Source organism: Pangasianodon hypophthalmus, chromosome 20 (assembly GCF_027358585.1).
Source record: "Pangasianodon hypophthalmus isolate fPanHyp1 chromosome 20, fPanHyp1.pri, whole genome shotgun sequence".
In the NCBI taxonomy this organism is placed as follows: Eukaryota; Metazoa; Chordata; class Actinopteri; order Siluriformes; family Pangasiidae; genus Pangasianodon; species Pangasianodon hypophthalmus.
Window position 1 is genome coordinate 10,376,234 of NC_069729.1, and position 16,360 is coordinate 10,392,593.

Below are 16,360 nucleotides of genomic sequence, written 5' to 3' on the forward strand. Positions count from 1 at the left end.
TAAACAGAGATCCAAGACAAACTAGAGAGCTCGAAAAGGAAAAAAAAAAAAAGGTGTAGGACATTTCTTTCTACGACAAGAAATGCTCAACGCCGGCTTCAATCAGACAATTGAGCAAATCGTAAACAAACTCAATAAACTTAAGAAGGAGTACAGGGATCAGGAAAAGGAGCTCACTAAAAGCAGCAGTGGCTGAAGCAATAAAACTGTCCACCACAATGTTTTGGATTCTGTCCTCGGACACCGACCGGCCAGTCAATTAACCAGCGCATTGAATTCCATAGTCACATAAACAGCATGTAGCAATGAAACCTGTTATGTCACCATTTGTTTCTCAAGTCAGTGGAAACTCTTGGCCGGTTCACGATAACCTCCAGTTCGCCAGGCCGAGCACTGGCCGAGAACCGGGTCCGGAACTAGAACACGTACCGTTTCGGTGGAAAATAGGTAACAGGAGTTCAGTGTTCATGAATGGCACACTCTGATTGGTCAATCCAGTCAAGCCAATTTAAAGGAACCACAGCCTCTTTAACGCACACAATTATCTCTGCTAAGAACAAACATGTCCCTAGACTCCCATCTCTCACATTTCCTGGTTATGCACACACACACACACACATTTCGGTCCCAAATGTTTTAATTAGAAAAATAACTGGAGATTAAGTTTCTAATTTTCACTAAGAAAAAAAGCCTAGCAAATGTCATCTTCCTATGTAAAACGGTTGAGGAGATATATGCAATTTTTGTTCATAGTGCCTTCTATAGGTCCATTTTTATGATATTTGAATGAGAGTGTCCTACTGACTATATATTGTAAAGTTTGTAGAAATTAGACTTTGCATTCAGAAGATGCAGCTCTTTCAGTACATACATGCAGTGGCCTAAAAATTGATTGACCTGTAGCGGCCAAGCAATTTTGGCCAATCAAAATTGCTTTAGTATGTTTTTGTTATTTCATATTTTATGCTGATCAAATGGATGGCCAAGGACAAGTTAGTAAAAAAAGGTTTTTCAGAAAATTAAAAATAGCAGAAAGGATGACTGCCAAAGGTAATTAAACTCAGGAATTCTGCTGATAGAACTCTTTAATCTTTGGTTTTACTCTATTCCGTACAGTTGTAAAGATATAAATGAAAAGGTAAATTCATGTATTATAGCACCCCCTTCTGGTGGGTATGGGTCATTTCATATCCTGTTTTTGCGATATGAGCCAAAACGAAAAACACCTCACTATAGCACCACCATTAGGCCTTTCGGGCTCATCTCTTGCCTGAATAGCACGAGGGAGTACTACGTACTGACCAAGATTTACGTCTGTAGGACCTACGATTTGGTCTGCATGATCAGTTTTAATGGAGAAGAAGAAGAAGAAGAATCCTAACAAAAACAATAGAGTTCCAAGCACTATGTGCTTGGTCCCCTAATAATAATAATAATAATAATGATAAGAAGAAGAAGAATCCTAACAAATACAATAGGTTTCCAGCACCTTCTGTGCTTGGACCCCTGAAAATCCTAACAAAAACAATAGGGTTACAAGCACTTTGTGGTTGGACCCCTAATAATAAGTAAAAGTAGTACATTAAACCGTTACTATATGGCATTACCTTGGAACACATAAGTTTGCATCACTTGAGCAGGCTTTTCAGTGGTTCACGTTCATATTTTTTTTAATTGATACAGCAAAATACATTATTGTAATATTAAATGTTTTGTGATTGGATTATTTATGCTCTACTGCCCCCTGTATACTCACTCCAATGTTTCTCACTACCCCCTTCCTGCATGCTTCTTTATTCCTATTGCATTTTATTTATGTCCTGTCAGTACTGTGTTTGTCATGCATGTATGTTGCACCCTGGGTCCAGGAGAACATTTATTTGATCTCACTGTGAACTGCACATTGTATACAGTTGTGATGACAATAAAGATCTACATTTGACTACAGCAGCCAAGAACAACTGAAAACATATATGTTTGAATTTTCCCAGTGTTGCCTTCTACTAATTTGTGTTAGTATAGTAAGGCACATAACATGAAAACAGGTTGTACTTTAAAGCTGCAGTAAGTAAATTTATTTAGCTAAAAAAAGTATAGAATCATTCAGTCAGCAGAGAGAAATCATGCTCTTTTCAATTCAATTCAATTTTATTTGTATAGCGCTTTTAACAATGGACATTGTCACAAAGCAGCTTTACAGAAATAAATGGATTCACAAAAATATATTGTAAATATTTGAATTTATCACTGTGAATTTATCCCTAATGAGCAAGCCAGTGGCGACGGTGGCAAGGAAAAACTCCCTGAGATGATATGAGGAAGAAACCTTGAGAGGAACCAGGCTCAAAAGGTAAACCATCCTCATCTGGGTGCAACGGATAGTGCGATTCTAAATAAATCCCTTCTATTATTGTGTACTATATGGACAAATAGTGCAATTGTGCAACCAATAAATTCATCACAGTTTTTGCAAGAAATCCGGCTGGTTAAAATCTATCCACTGTCCACTGATGGAGTCCTGAGTACGAAGCTGCTCGTGGCAACTGCAGCCCCAAAGCCACTACAGCAATCGCAGTCCCAAGCCATTACAGTATAGCTCGCCATATGTGATCCCCATGCCATCTCCACAGCCCCCAGGTGGCGCCATCCCCAGCAATCCAAACAGTTCTTCAGGCAATCCATATGGGGCCACCCCCAGCAGCAGCAGGATGGGTCAGGCAGCGAGGAGGAGCAGAAGGGGTCAGGATCACTGGCGTCACTGGCATCTCAGAAGTAGCATGTGTAGCTCGACAGAGAGTGAGGGAGAGAGAAAGATGGAGAGAAAGGAAGAGATTGTTAGGTGAGCTTTTGTCCTCTAATGGTTAAGCACGATGTACTTTGCATGCAGAGTGCAAGCAGGGACTCCAGCAAGACTAGCTATGACAGCATAACTAAAAGGGAGAGCCAGAAGCTAACACAGACATGAGGGCACCCTGGGACATAAGGCAGCCAGCCACTCCACCGTCGACAAACCTGAGTGAACGTGTGAGAGTGGGGGGGCGACAGCATCCAAACATCCCAGTTCACCACAACACTCTATGCCTGTGAAACCCTCCAGACCTGCCCCTGTACCTAAGAAAACTATTCACAAAAGGCTTGACTAAACAAATATGGTTTCAGCCTAGACTTAAACACTGAGACTGTCTGAGCCCCGAACACTAAGTGGAAGGCTGTTCCATAACTGTGGGGCTTTGTAAGAGAAAGCTCTACCCCCAGCTGTAGCCCGCATTATTCGAGGTACCAACAAATAGCCTGCACCTTTTGATCTAAGTAGGCGTGACGGATCATAAAAGACCAAAAGTTCGCTCAGGTACTGTGGCGCGAGACCATTTATTGCTTTATAGGTCAATAGTAGTATTTTATAATCAATACGAAATTTGACTGGGAGCCAATGCAGTGTGGATAAGATAGGGGTGATGTGGTCATATCTTCTGGTTCAAGTAAGGACTCTTGCTGCTGCATTCTGGACTAACTGGAGCTTGTTTATGCATCTACTGGAACATCCAGACAGTAAGGCATTACAATAATTCAACCTAGAGGTAACAAAAGTATGAACTAATTTTTCTGCATCGTGTAGTGACAATATATTTCTTATTTTAGCAATATTTCTGAGATGAAAGAAAGCAATCCTAGTTATATTATCTACATGAGCTTTAAAAGAAAGACTAGAGTCGATAATCACACCAAGGTCTTTTACTGCTGCACATGATAAAACAGAAAGGTCATCCAGAGTTATTATGTAATCAGAAAGCTTACTTCTAGCTGCATGTGGTCCTAGTACAAGTACCTCTGTCTTGTCAGAATTAAGTAAGAGAAAGTTAATAAGCATCCAGTCTTTTACACATTCCTCAACTTTAGTAAGCTGGTGTCTGTCATCTTGCTTTGCTGAAACATACAACTGTGTATCATCAGCGTAACAGTGGAAGCTAATACCATGCTTACGGATAATTTTACCCAGAGGTAGCATATATAGAGAAAAGAGCAGTGGGCCTAAAACAGAGCCTTGGGGGACACCAAACTTTACCTTAGTATGAGAAGTCACCATTTACGTTTACAAACTGATAACGATCAGTCAAATAAGACCTGAGCCAGGAAAGGGCTGTTCCCTTAACGCCTACTACATTTTCTAGTCTATCAAGGAGAATAGCATGATCAATGGTATCAAAAGCTGCACTAAGGTCAAGCAGCACCAACAAGGAGACACAACCCTGATTAGAGGCCAGTAGTAAGTCATTTACAACTTTTACCAGTGCTGTCTCTGTGCTATGATGAGGCCTAAATCCTGACTGATACATTTCATGAATGTTATTCCTATGTTTTGTCTGCTCATTTTGGAATGAGCCCTAAAATAAAACAATTTAAAGCCAGAGTTGTTCGGACTTAAATGCTTGTACTATGATGTTCAGTTACTCAGTAGTCCTGATAACTGTTTGAAAGCAGACTATCATTATAAGGCAAATTAATTTAAATGCAAATTAAATTAGGCTTGCTTAATGCTAAGAGACAAAAAGCAGGCCTTTATTATAGAAATGGTATAAAAATTATGTTCCAATGTAATGCCAATTTTGGACATTTTGCATATTTTTGCTTCCGTGCATCCAGTTAAGCTTATTAGTGGTTTTGGTAATTATCTGATGAACTGAATCAGCTGTGCTAGAGCAGGGAAAACACAAACATGCACTGCATGGAACTGAGAACTGAGCGCTTAAGAGAGCAGATTGGTGGCAATTATACATTACAAACATTAGAGGGCAGTATAAATCTGGACATGCTGCAGTGTTTACGGTATGAATAATTCAAATATTTATATTATTAGTGTATTCAAAAGGCTGTCATACCTCATGTGATCCTTTGTAAGCTGTTATAAATCTCTTTTAGAATCACTATTGTACTGAGAATAGAGGTCAGTAAGTGTCACATGCCTGCTACTCAGCAAGTCTGTCCACAGCATAGACATTAACCCACCACCACCACTACTACTACTACCACTACTACTACTAATAATAATAAAACATATATTAAACAAACCAAAATATATTACCCTACATAAGTTGTGTTGTTGCTTTTATTCTTCTTCTTATTATCACCACCATCACCAACCTTTACTAAAGTAAACAAACAGGGCATACAGTAATATTTTAGATTTTCTCCAGTTATTAACTAGAGAGCACATTAAAAATGTAAGTAGGGCAGCCAATGATTGAAAGAAAGATAAAAAAAAAAAAAAACTAAGAATAGGAAATAAACATATACATTTATTATTACATACAAGACCCAAAACTTTATGAAAAGATCTGAAAAAGACAGTCATAAGCCCCGCCTACCAACCCACAATATTAGTAACATACATAATGGTCTGTTATTTTAGCAGCCATTTTTCCCCCCCAAATACATGTTTTACACTTCACAATAATGAATGTTTAGTCCTTAAATCTCAACACACAGAGGTGTACATATTGTATATTATTTTCCTGAAAGAATTTCCTTCAGACATGACAGCAAGAGCTAAAACATTAGCAACATGTGTATTGTAGTACAGTTGTGTATTGCTGCAGCTGTTTTTTCCTTTTCAGCTTCCTTCCTTTATGAAAAACAGCCACAACACAATCATGTTTGCTATTTCAAGTTCTGACTGACAATCTCAAGTTGTTGACTGTAGTGAAACTGGTGTATCCATGCTGCCCTTTTTCTATTTAATGAATGATTGTCCAAAATACTAATATTGCTAGCCACCAATTAGCATTATGCAAATAACACCATGCTAATAGCATACATTGTTTAGCAAATTAACATTTGTTCAAGATAGTTCTTTAAAGCTCAATATAAAGGAAGGACGTATAAGGACAGAAAGGCAGACAGACGTAATCTGAGTATGAGTACAGATGTGATGACAGAGCTCTTTTTGATGATATACTTAGTTGATCACAAATCTCACTGAAAAAATTCACTACTAATTCACATTGCCAAATATTTGAATCCAAATAAACATCCATAGATTAAAATTAATACTCTTTAGTGTTTTGTCCTAGATGAAGCACAGGGCTTGTAGATTATCACATTCAAAAGTAGTATTAAATTTCATACCACATCACAGTTACAACAATTCTTTACAACAATTCTTTACAACAATTCTTTGAAGCAGACCTATACCACTCTATCAAAGCCATAGGCACTGCCAAGTGCAACAGCACAGGTGAAGAGAGATATTCACCATGACAGTGTTCATACACAGCTCACTCCATCACACTGGTTCTGTGGGGAACTCGGGCACTTTGTCCTCGTACTGTGGTGGAGGTGTCAGGGGCTCGATGGTCACTCGTCCTCCCTGTGGGAGGCTCTGGATGTTCAGCTGGATATCTTTGACATGGAGCTTCTCTGATTTAATCCTGCGCACGCGGAGGGGTCTGAGGATGTAGCTCGCTCGGCTGCTGCTGCGGGCCGGCTGCGCATTTGTTCCAGCTGCTGGGGGGCCAACATGAGGGCCAGGAGAAGAAGCATTTTGACTGCTCGCACCACCTGATCCTTCTCCTTCATTCTCCACTGGAGCAACCAGGTCCTCATAAGAAGGGAGCTGTGAGGTACTCTGGCGCAGGTTGCTTTGGCGAATAGGATAACGCCCACTAGTCACAGCCTCATCATAGCTAGGCACATCATAGTTTGGGGCAGGTGCCAAGCTGCGGCAAACACACAGGAAGCAGGTCAATCAAGAAGCAGGTTAAACAAATTTATTTATATAAATACACAGTTCTCTAGTGGTCTGTGTTTATAATATGACATAAAAACCTGAACTGTTAATAATATTAATAAATATGATTAGCAAGAAAGCTTCAGTATAGGTAATCCCTATATCCTTCTCTACCTAATCTATGAAATTTTGGATCTATGAACATTTGTGGCTACAATCAGCACATTAACTACCCATTATGTCGTCTATTTCCCTCCTCATATTCTATGTAGAATATATACACTTTGTTGTCAGTGTATTAGGTGCATCTAACCTCATAGCCACACTCATTGGACACTTACAATATACAGTAGATGCATCCTTTAGTTATAAAATTACTAACAACTGTTGCTTTTTACAATTTGTCAAGACTCCTTTGCCCCATCCATCAATAGAAATAGACCACCAGGGGAGCATTTTTTTTTTGGATCTTATATGTAATTTTACATTGCTTCTGCTGTAGTAATGTGTGATTATTTTCATGTAGGTTATGTTTTTTCTATTTTGTTTGTAATGTTCAATTTGCTCAGCAATGAACTATCCCTTTGGGAATAAATAATGTTATTCAACTGAACTAGTTGAAAATGTAGTAAAAGACTCACGTCTCTCCTGCTTCTCCTGGCACACGGTCTGTGTAATGTGTACCAGTGGCTGTAGTTGTCCCTCTGTTCCTCCTGTGCTTGTTTCTCACTCCCAGGCACACAGCCAACAGCAGCAAGGCCAGTCCAGCCCCAACCAGCACAAAAGCCACAGATGAGGTCTTCTGCTTGGTATCATCATTGGCAACACCATCATGTTGCACACCTGTGTTATTCCAACGCACCTCCAGTGGCACCACGCTCCACAGAATCATGACCACTCCAAGCGCCACCAGGCCTACACCCAGGGCACAGAATGCATATTGAGAGCTTGAGCTGCTGCCCTCACTAGAGGAGGAGTTAGATCGCACATGGCCCCTGCCTGAGCACAGAGGCTGCCCACTTAAACACATGGCACCGCACCACAACCTGCTCACCGTAGTCTCAGAGAAGAATGTTTCAGAAGCAGTCTGAACCTGGGAAACAGGAGAAGTTGATTAGTTCACAGACAAAAAGCAAAGCAAATCTTGCAATCATCTTAATGAAAAGGAATTACTGTTTGTGGATAGAAACAATTATTTTGAAGATTTGATTGATATGATTGTATGACAAAGATATAATCAGATGGGATGCCTTATAAATATGCTTGTAGGAAATCAAGTACAAAATGCATCACTGCCATACTGGATGTGTGAATGCCATAAGATCATAGAGTACTGATGAAGCGGCACTAAATTGAATCTTATTTATCCACTCTATATGCAGAAACATGAACTGTTTCGAGTTCATTACTGCACATACAGTTGAGGCCAAAACTTTACATACACCAAGGCTGAAGACTTTCAAACTCCACAGATTTTATATTACCATACATTTAATATGTTAAGTCAATTCATAAGTTAAGTCTTTATTTCCATAAGAGGTCATTTCAAAATAATAGCTAAGAGAGATTTATTTCAGTTTTTATTTACCATATCAGATTTTCAGTGGATCAAAAGTTGACACACACACTGTTAGTATTATATGGCATTGCCTTTTAATTTGTTTAACATTTGCGGTAGCCCAAAGACACTTGGAGTAGCCCTTCTCAAGATTTTCACAATACATTGCTGGCATTTTTGCCCATTCCTCCTGTCAACTGGTGTTACTGTTTGTGAGCTACCTGGTTCATACATGCTTTTACAGTTCAGTCCACAAATTTTCTCTGGGATTCAGGCCAGGGCTTTGTGATGGCCTCTCCAATACTTTCACTTTGTTGCCTTTAACTTTGAAGGTATGCTTAGGATCACTGTCCTGCTGGAAGACCCAGTTGTAACCAAGTTTTAACTTTCTGGATGATGTCTTGAGGGTTTGCTTCAGTATTTCTAGATAAGCACTTCAGTAATTCTCCTTCATCATGATGCCATCTAGTTTTCTGAAGTGCACCAGCCCTTTTTCCAGCAAAACACCCCCACATGATGATGCCACCCCATGCTTCATAGTTGGGATGGTGTTCTTCAGATTAAAAGTCTCACCCTTTTTCTTCCATACATAGCGCTGATCATTATGACCAAACAGTTAAATTTTTGTTTCATCTGACCAGAAAACATTCCTCCAAAAGGATGGTGATCATCGGCAGTCTTCAGTCTGGCTTTTTTGTGCTGGTCTTGGAGTAGAAGCTTCTTCCTTGTGCAACAGCCTTTCAGGCCACGGTGATATAGGATTCTCTTAATGGATGTACATACTTTGATACTTGATGTCTCCTTCACCAGTTGCTATGGGGTTCCTTTTAACTTTTTGAACCAAAGTTCATTCATCCCTCTGATTTAATTTGTACTCCTTTCCTAAAAAATACAGTGCCTGTGTGGTCCCAAGATTATTATTTTTTTATTTCCATACAATTGTAAGTACAGACGTTTGTGGTACCTTCAGCTGCTCCTAAGGAGGAATCAGACTGGTGAAGGTCTACAGTTTTTTTCCCTGAGGTCTTAGCTGAGTTCTTTGGATTTTCCCAATGGTGTCAATGGAAAAAAGGCACTAGCTCTAAATACAGCCACAGGTGCACTCTCAACTAATTCCTCATTACGAACCATTGGTCATCAGAAGCTTCTAAAAGTCATTACATCAATTTCTGGAATCTGTCAGACTGTTTAAAGAGACAGAAAATTGGTGTAAAACTTTTGATCCACGCTGATATAGTAAAGCTGACATAAATCGGTTTCTAATCAATTGTTCTAAAAATACATCTGATGTGAACAAAGTAGAGGCCCTAATTGATTGCCCAAAGAAATGTATGGTAACATGAAATGTGTAGATTTGTGAAAAACGAAGATTGAATATACAGGGTATCCCAAAGTCTCCATATATAGGGGAAATTAACACTTTTTAGCAAAATGTCATCCAAAATTTCATACTTACTTTATTTTCTATATTTTTTTCAGAGAGTCTTTAAGAATGCCTTTGACAAAATAAGAACTCATTGAAATCATTCTCATGGCTGGATTGGGAAGCTGTCGCAAGGTTCCCTATTACGACTTTAACAGGAAATATGGCAAGCACACCACACACAATATTACTGCCAAACATTTTAACAAATTCAAAAAGACTAGAAGTGTTGAGGACGTACACGAACATCCACTGACAAAGGCACTATCTGTCCACATAGTACACCGTTATAGAAGGGATTTATTTATAATTGCACTATCCATTGTCACCCAGATGAGGATGGGTTCCCTTTTGAGTCTGGTTCCTCTCAAGGAACTTTTCTTCCTCATATCGTCTCAGGGAGTTTTTCCTTGCCACTGTTGCCTCTGGATAAATTCACATATGTACAATTTATTTTGATTTAATTTAATTTGAATCTACTTATTTCTATAAAGCTGCTTTGTGACAATATCCATTGTTAAAAATGCTACACAAATAAAATTGAATTGAACTGAATTGAACCGATGTTTTGCTTGCATACATAGTCCCCTACATATGGAGACTTTTGGGACACCCTGTAGCCTAGGTATATGTAAATGTTTGGACTCAACTATGGTAACAGCATTTAAGAAGTTTCCATGCTGAATCTAGCACGTGTAGACCTCATATTGTGTTTGTAATTAAAAAAAAATTTAGAAAATGAAGCTAGAGGTTGCATCTAAAGTAGTTAGAGTTTGTAGTCCCTTTTTATAGTCAAACAGATTGATAGTGGTCACAGTGACAAAATGCTATGTTGGTCTCATCTTACCACAATACATGATTCTAACTGAAATTCCAGTGATGTTTGGCAAAGTTCAAATGCTGCGTTTTCTCTCAGGAAGAGTGTATTTCATGCAACTCTTCCAAACAGCTGTTTGTTAAGACATTGGAATCTAGTATCTGACTTTATCAACCCCAGGAATCAGCTATACTGTGCAATTCTCAAACAGTGATGTTTGGCTCCTTTGTTTTCCTCCCGCACCATCCTCCTCACTGTGCAGGAAGGAAGGTATTCTTATGTTTTTCAGATTTTTTTTTTTTATTATGGCCCTGATTGTGCATAGTGATGTTTAAAACTGCTTTATACACTTACCAACCACTTCATTAGAAACACTGGTACACTTGCTCATTCACGCAATTATCCAATCAGCCAATCATATGGCCACAGTGCAATGCATACAATCATGCAGATACAGGTCATCAGCTTCACATAATGCTACAAAAATGTCACTTGCTCTTTCTCCAGCTTTCAACTGCCCAGCTTCAGTGAGCCTGTGCCCAGTGTAGCCTCAGAATCCTGTTCTTGGCTGACAGGAGTGCAACAAGATGTGGTTTACTGCTTTTGAAGCCCATCTGCCTCAAGGTTTAGTGTGTTGTACATTCTGAGATGCTTTTCTGCTCAACATGGTTGCAAAGAGTGGTTTTTTGAGTTTGGGTTATTTTAATCAGCTTGAACCTCTCTTACTTCCCTCATTAACATGGCATTTCCATCTGCCACTCACTGGATGTTTTTGTTTTTTCCTTAAACTTTAGAGACTGGTGGATGTGAAAATCCCATGGAGATAAGTAGTTTCTGAAAGTACATTTTTTCCTGATTCTCATATTTAATGTGAACATTAACTGGGGCTCTTGACCCGTATCTGCATTTTTTTATGCACTGTACTGTTGCCACATGATTGACTGATTGCATAATTGCATGAATATGCAGGTGTTCAGGTGTTCCTAAAAAAGTGGTAAATAAGAATATATTTAATATTCAGTAGCTGAACTGCACAGATTAATATTCTGTTGATTTTCTCCATTGTGATAAATGACTCCATCCGACAGATATCCATTTGTTTTCCAAAAGGTACTTCTGTAGCATGCACAACTGACTCCATTACCTTACTAATGATCCGAAGCAGTGAGATTGACCAGTAATTTGTTGAGTCCGATTTAGAATCCCTTTTGTGGATTGGCATCACCTGTGCTACTTTCCATTGAGTTGGAAAATTGTCACACCTGAGGCAAAGGCTGAAGAGGTAAGAGAATGTTGGTGAGAGAAAGTTCTGGGGGAGTGCACACTTTGAGGACTATGGCAGGGATTCTGTCGAGTCCAGTAGCCTTATCTGGCTTCAGTCTCCTGAGCTCTTTGTGAATTAGCTTCGGTCAAAACTTGATGGTATACAGCTTGGCTTCAGTTTCCTTTTCAAGGATTGGGGCATCATCAGCAGAAGGCAGTCTGCATTTTTCAGCAAAGGTTTTGCAGAAGACTTCCGAACTTGTCCTTAGCAGTCATGCGCACACTATTGTTTTCCTTGATTACAGGGATATCATTTTGGCCGGACCGCTCACTTAGGCTGTTTACAATCTGCCACCACTTTTTGCTGGTAAGGTTGCTGTCTGTAAGTTGTCCTTTCAGTTTTCTATTGTAGTTGATTCTAGCAAGCTCCTCAGCGCTGATATAGTCACACCTGTCTTGTTGAAACCTTTCTTTGATGGCTGTGGACCCATCCATCTGGATGAATAGTCAATGTTTCTGGCTGCTTGTCTGCAGTTGTCATCAAACCAAGCTTTGTTGCTGGGCTTCTTGGTGACTGCTTTGCTTGGAATGAAGAGGTCCATAGCCTCCAGGATTGTAAGTGTGACATCACTGCAAACCTACTCTGGGTCCGTCTGGTTACATTCTGTATATGTATCTGACCTGGTGACTGAGGAAAGATAACCTTTTAGATGCCAGAAATCAGCCTTGTCAAAGTGCAAAACTTTCCTGTGGTATTTTATGTCATGATGAACTGGAATGTCGAGGGTTATCATCACTGGATTGTGATCACATGTACCCAGGCTGGCAGAGACTGTAGCTTTTGCAGGAAGGTCTGTAAGAGCTAGATCAAGTATTTGGTCTCCTCTAATTGGCTCTGTGATGACCTGTTGAACGCCAAGACAGTTGGACATCTGCAGGGCCAATCATCCAGCTGCGTCAGTGTTGTGACTTCCAAGCCACTCTTTGTGGGTGACATTAAAAGTTACCAACTAGCAAGACAGAGTTGGCCCTATGCTCTTTCATATGAAGTGGGTGTATGTGTCGAAGCCGTGGATGACTGCAGAGGTGCGTGCGCTACTGAGGACCCGATACCCTGCCTTCAGAGCAGGCGACACAGCGGCCCTAAGAACAGCGACTACCAAACTGTCCCAGGCCATCAGAGAGGCAAAGCGCATACACGCTCAGAGAATCCACAACCATTTCAAGGCCAGCAGAGACCAGCGCATGTGGCAAGGCATCCAGGCCATCACCAACTACAGGACAACACCACCTGCCTATGACAGTGATGCCTCCCTCCCAGATGCGCTGAACGACTTCTACACTCAGTTCGAGGCATAGAATGGCGTGACAGCGAGGAAGACCACCCCTCCTCTCAATGACCAGGTGCTGTGTCTAACCACGGCTGATGTGAGGAAGACTCTACACAGAGTTAACACACGGAAGGCTGCTGGACCAGACGACATTCCTGGTAGGGTGCTCAGAGGATGTACAGACCAGTTGGCAGATGTTCTCACGGACATCTTCAACACCTCCCTGAGCAGCACCGTTGTTCCGACGTGCTTCAAGGCCACCACCATCGTCCCCGTGCCAAAGAAGTCTTCAGTGTCCTGCCTCAATGACTACCGTCCCGTTGCACTTACACCCATCATCATGAAGTGCTTCGAGAGGCTCGTCATGAAGCACATCAAGACCCTGCTGCCCCCCTCACTGGACCCCCTGCAATTTGCTTATCGTACCAACCACTCAACAGATGACGCCATCACCACCACCCTCCATCTGGCCCTCACCCAACTGGACAATAAAGACACATATGTTCAAATGCTGTTCATAGACTTCAGCATTCAACACAATCAACAGCATTCAACACAATCATTCCTCAGCACCTGATTGGAAAGCTGAACCTGCTGGGCCTGAACACCTCCCCATGCAACTGGATCCTGGACTTCCTGACTGGGAGACCTGTCAGTCAGTCCGGAGCGGAAACAGCATCTCCAACACCACCACACTGAGCACTGGGGCCCCACAGGGCTGTGTGCTCAGTCCATTGCTGTTCACTCTGCTGACTCACGACTGTGTAGCAATGCACAGCTCGAATCACATCAAGTTCGCAGATGACACGACCGTGGTGGGTCGCACCAGCAAGAACGACGAGTCAGCATACAGAGAGGAGGTGCAGCGGCTAACGGACTGGTGCAGAGCCAACAACCTGTCTCTGAACATGGACAAAACTAAAAAGATGGTTGTTGACTTCAGAACAGCACACAATGACCACTCTCCGCTGAACATCGGCGGCTCCTCCGTGGAGATCGTCAAGAGCACCAAATTTCTTGGTGTTCACCTGGCGGAGAACCTCACCTGGTCGCTCAACACCAGTTCCATAACTAAGAAAGCCCAGCAGCGCCTGTACTATCTGAGAAGACTGAGGAAAGCACAAGGCAAGGGAGCAGACAAGCAGGCTAAACCGACAGTCTGCTAGTTGCACTGAGTCGTCACTCTTCGTCGGGTTCCACCATGAGAGCCACTAAAGGGAGCAGGTGGAGTCTCATTTCCAGCTTAATGACTCCTGATACATGTGGCAGGGACTGAGGACTATCGGCACCTTCGGAGGCAATTTCTCTGCCTCGGTGAGAGCTGACTCTTCTCTGGCCGATGAGCTGAATACTTTCTATGCACACTTTAAGGATAACCGTGCTAACACTAACCTACCAACTAGTGCTACAGAAGGAAGCAGCTCTGTTCACGATGAGAGCGCGATCACCGTCTTGGAGGATGAGGTTCAGAGGGCTCTGAAGCGTGTGAATATCAGGAATGCGGCTGGCCCTGAGGGCATTTCTGGCTGTGTACTGAGATCCTGCACTGATCAGCTAGCTAGTTTGTTCACTTCCATCTTCAACGAGTTCCTTGCTAAGTGTGTGGTCCCCACCTGCTTTAAAAAAGTTTGCTGTTATCCCTGTGCCAAAGAACAGCTGCTGTTTATAGATTATAGCTCAGCCTTCAATACCATAGTCCCACACAGGTTGGCCTCTAAGCTCATGGACCTCAGACTTCATGTACCCCTGTGTGACTGGGTCCTGGACTTCCTCACAGGCACTCCTCAGGTAGTGAGAGTGGGCAAGTTTACCTCCAGCACCATCACCCTGAGCACTGGAGTCCCACAAGGATGTGTCCTGAGCCCCCTGCTCTACTCTCTCTACACATGACTGTGTGTCCTCTCACAGCTCTACTTCTATCGTCAAGTTTGCTGACAACACAATGGTTATGGGCCTCATCACCAACAACAAGGCTGCCTACCTTGATGAGGTGCAGGAACTAGTAGCTTGGTGCCAGGCTAACTGTCTGTCTCTGTCAGCAAAATCAAGGAGCTGGTTGTGGACGTCAGGAAGGGGCACTTGAGATTGGCAGGACCCCAGGGGAGAGAGTGAGCAGCTTCAGGTACCTTGGAGCACACATCTCTGAGTACCTGACCTGGACTCATCACATCCAAGCTCAGGTGAAAAAGGCCGGACAACGGTTGTACCATCTGAGACTGCTGAGGAAATTCAGAGTCTCCCCAGTGATCCTGAAAATGTAATATACTGGGGCTATAGAAAGTTTATTGTCTCAATGCATTTCAGCATGGTACAGTAACTGTCCAACCCAGGACCACAAAGCCCTGCAGAGAGTGGTACACTTAGATGATTGCATCACTGGGTCTGCTCTCCCTTCTCTGCATGACATCTACACCACACGATGCAGTACAAGTGCTGCTAAAATCATCACGGACTCCACCCAACCTGGTAACTGTCTGTTCAGGCTGCTGCAATCAGGCAAGCGCTTCCATTATCTGATGGCTAAAAATGAGAGGCTCGGGAGGAGCTTCTTTCCTCAGGCCATCAGACTCCTCAATAGGGATATGTCCACCACTCAGATTCCTTAAGACATCCAAAAAAAACTCTGCAGTCATTATACATTAAATTGAAACTCCGCACACTGCACTTTTTGTTACTACAAGTAAAATACTTGCATATTTTGTACATCCATTTTTGCACATTCCTGTACATATATTTCTTATTATATCTTTTTTTATTCATTTCTGTTTTTTCAACTTGGTTATTTAAGTGTAATATTATATATTAGTTATATGTGTGTATATGAGAAATAAAATCTTGAATCTTGAGAATGTGTCTGTTCCCCGAGCTAAACAAAAATGTAGAAATACTCAGAGAGATTGTTTTAGTAACCTAATTAACATAAAATTAGATCATACTGAATGCACAGCCAGCACCTTTGATCTGAAGCTAGGACTGTTAAATATTAGATCTCTTGCATCTAAAGTGCTTATTGTTAACAAAACTATTACTGAACAGGAGTTTAATGTACTGTCTAACAGAAACGTGGATTAAACCAAATGAGTATGTAGATTAAATGAAGCTAGTCCTCCTGGATACAGTTATATACTGTCTAACTGGCAGAGGAGGAGGTATTGCAGTTATTTATAATGATAACCTAGGCGACACACAAAAAAATAGACATAAATTCAATGCGTTTGAAATTCTTTATACTAGCAGAACATAT

The 16,360-nt window shown here is 41.4% G+C and overlaps 1 protein-coding gene across 5 annotated transcripts in view; it reads right to left on the bottom strand.

The window, feature by feature from the left end:
- Nucleotides 1-2,112: 2,112 nt before the first annotated feature.
- tmem51b (transmembrane protein 51b) overlaps nt 2,113-16,360 on the bottom strand; it is a 28,440-nt gene continuing 14,192 nt past the window's right edge. For 3 of the 5 annotated variants that reach the window (XM_026935701.3, XM_053227205.1, XM_026935702.3), the window contains exons 2-4: nt 7,366-7,817; nt 6,251-6,713; nt 2,113-5,144 (exon numbers count right to left, since the gene is read on the bottom strand). In XM_026935701.3, the coding sequence (XP_026791502.1) occupies nt 6,281-6,713; nt 7,366-7,754 (822 nt within the window). In that variant the 5' untranslated portion in view covers nt 7,755-7,817 and the 3' untranslated portion in view covers nt 2,113-5,144; nt 6,251-6,280. The remainder of the gene's footprint in view (nt 5,145-6,250; nt 6,714-7,365; nt 7,818-16,360) is intronic. The other 2 variants (XR_008300616.1, XM_026935700.3) reach the window with 2 other exon arrangements.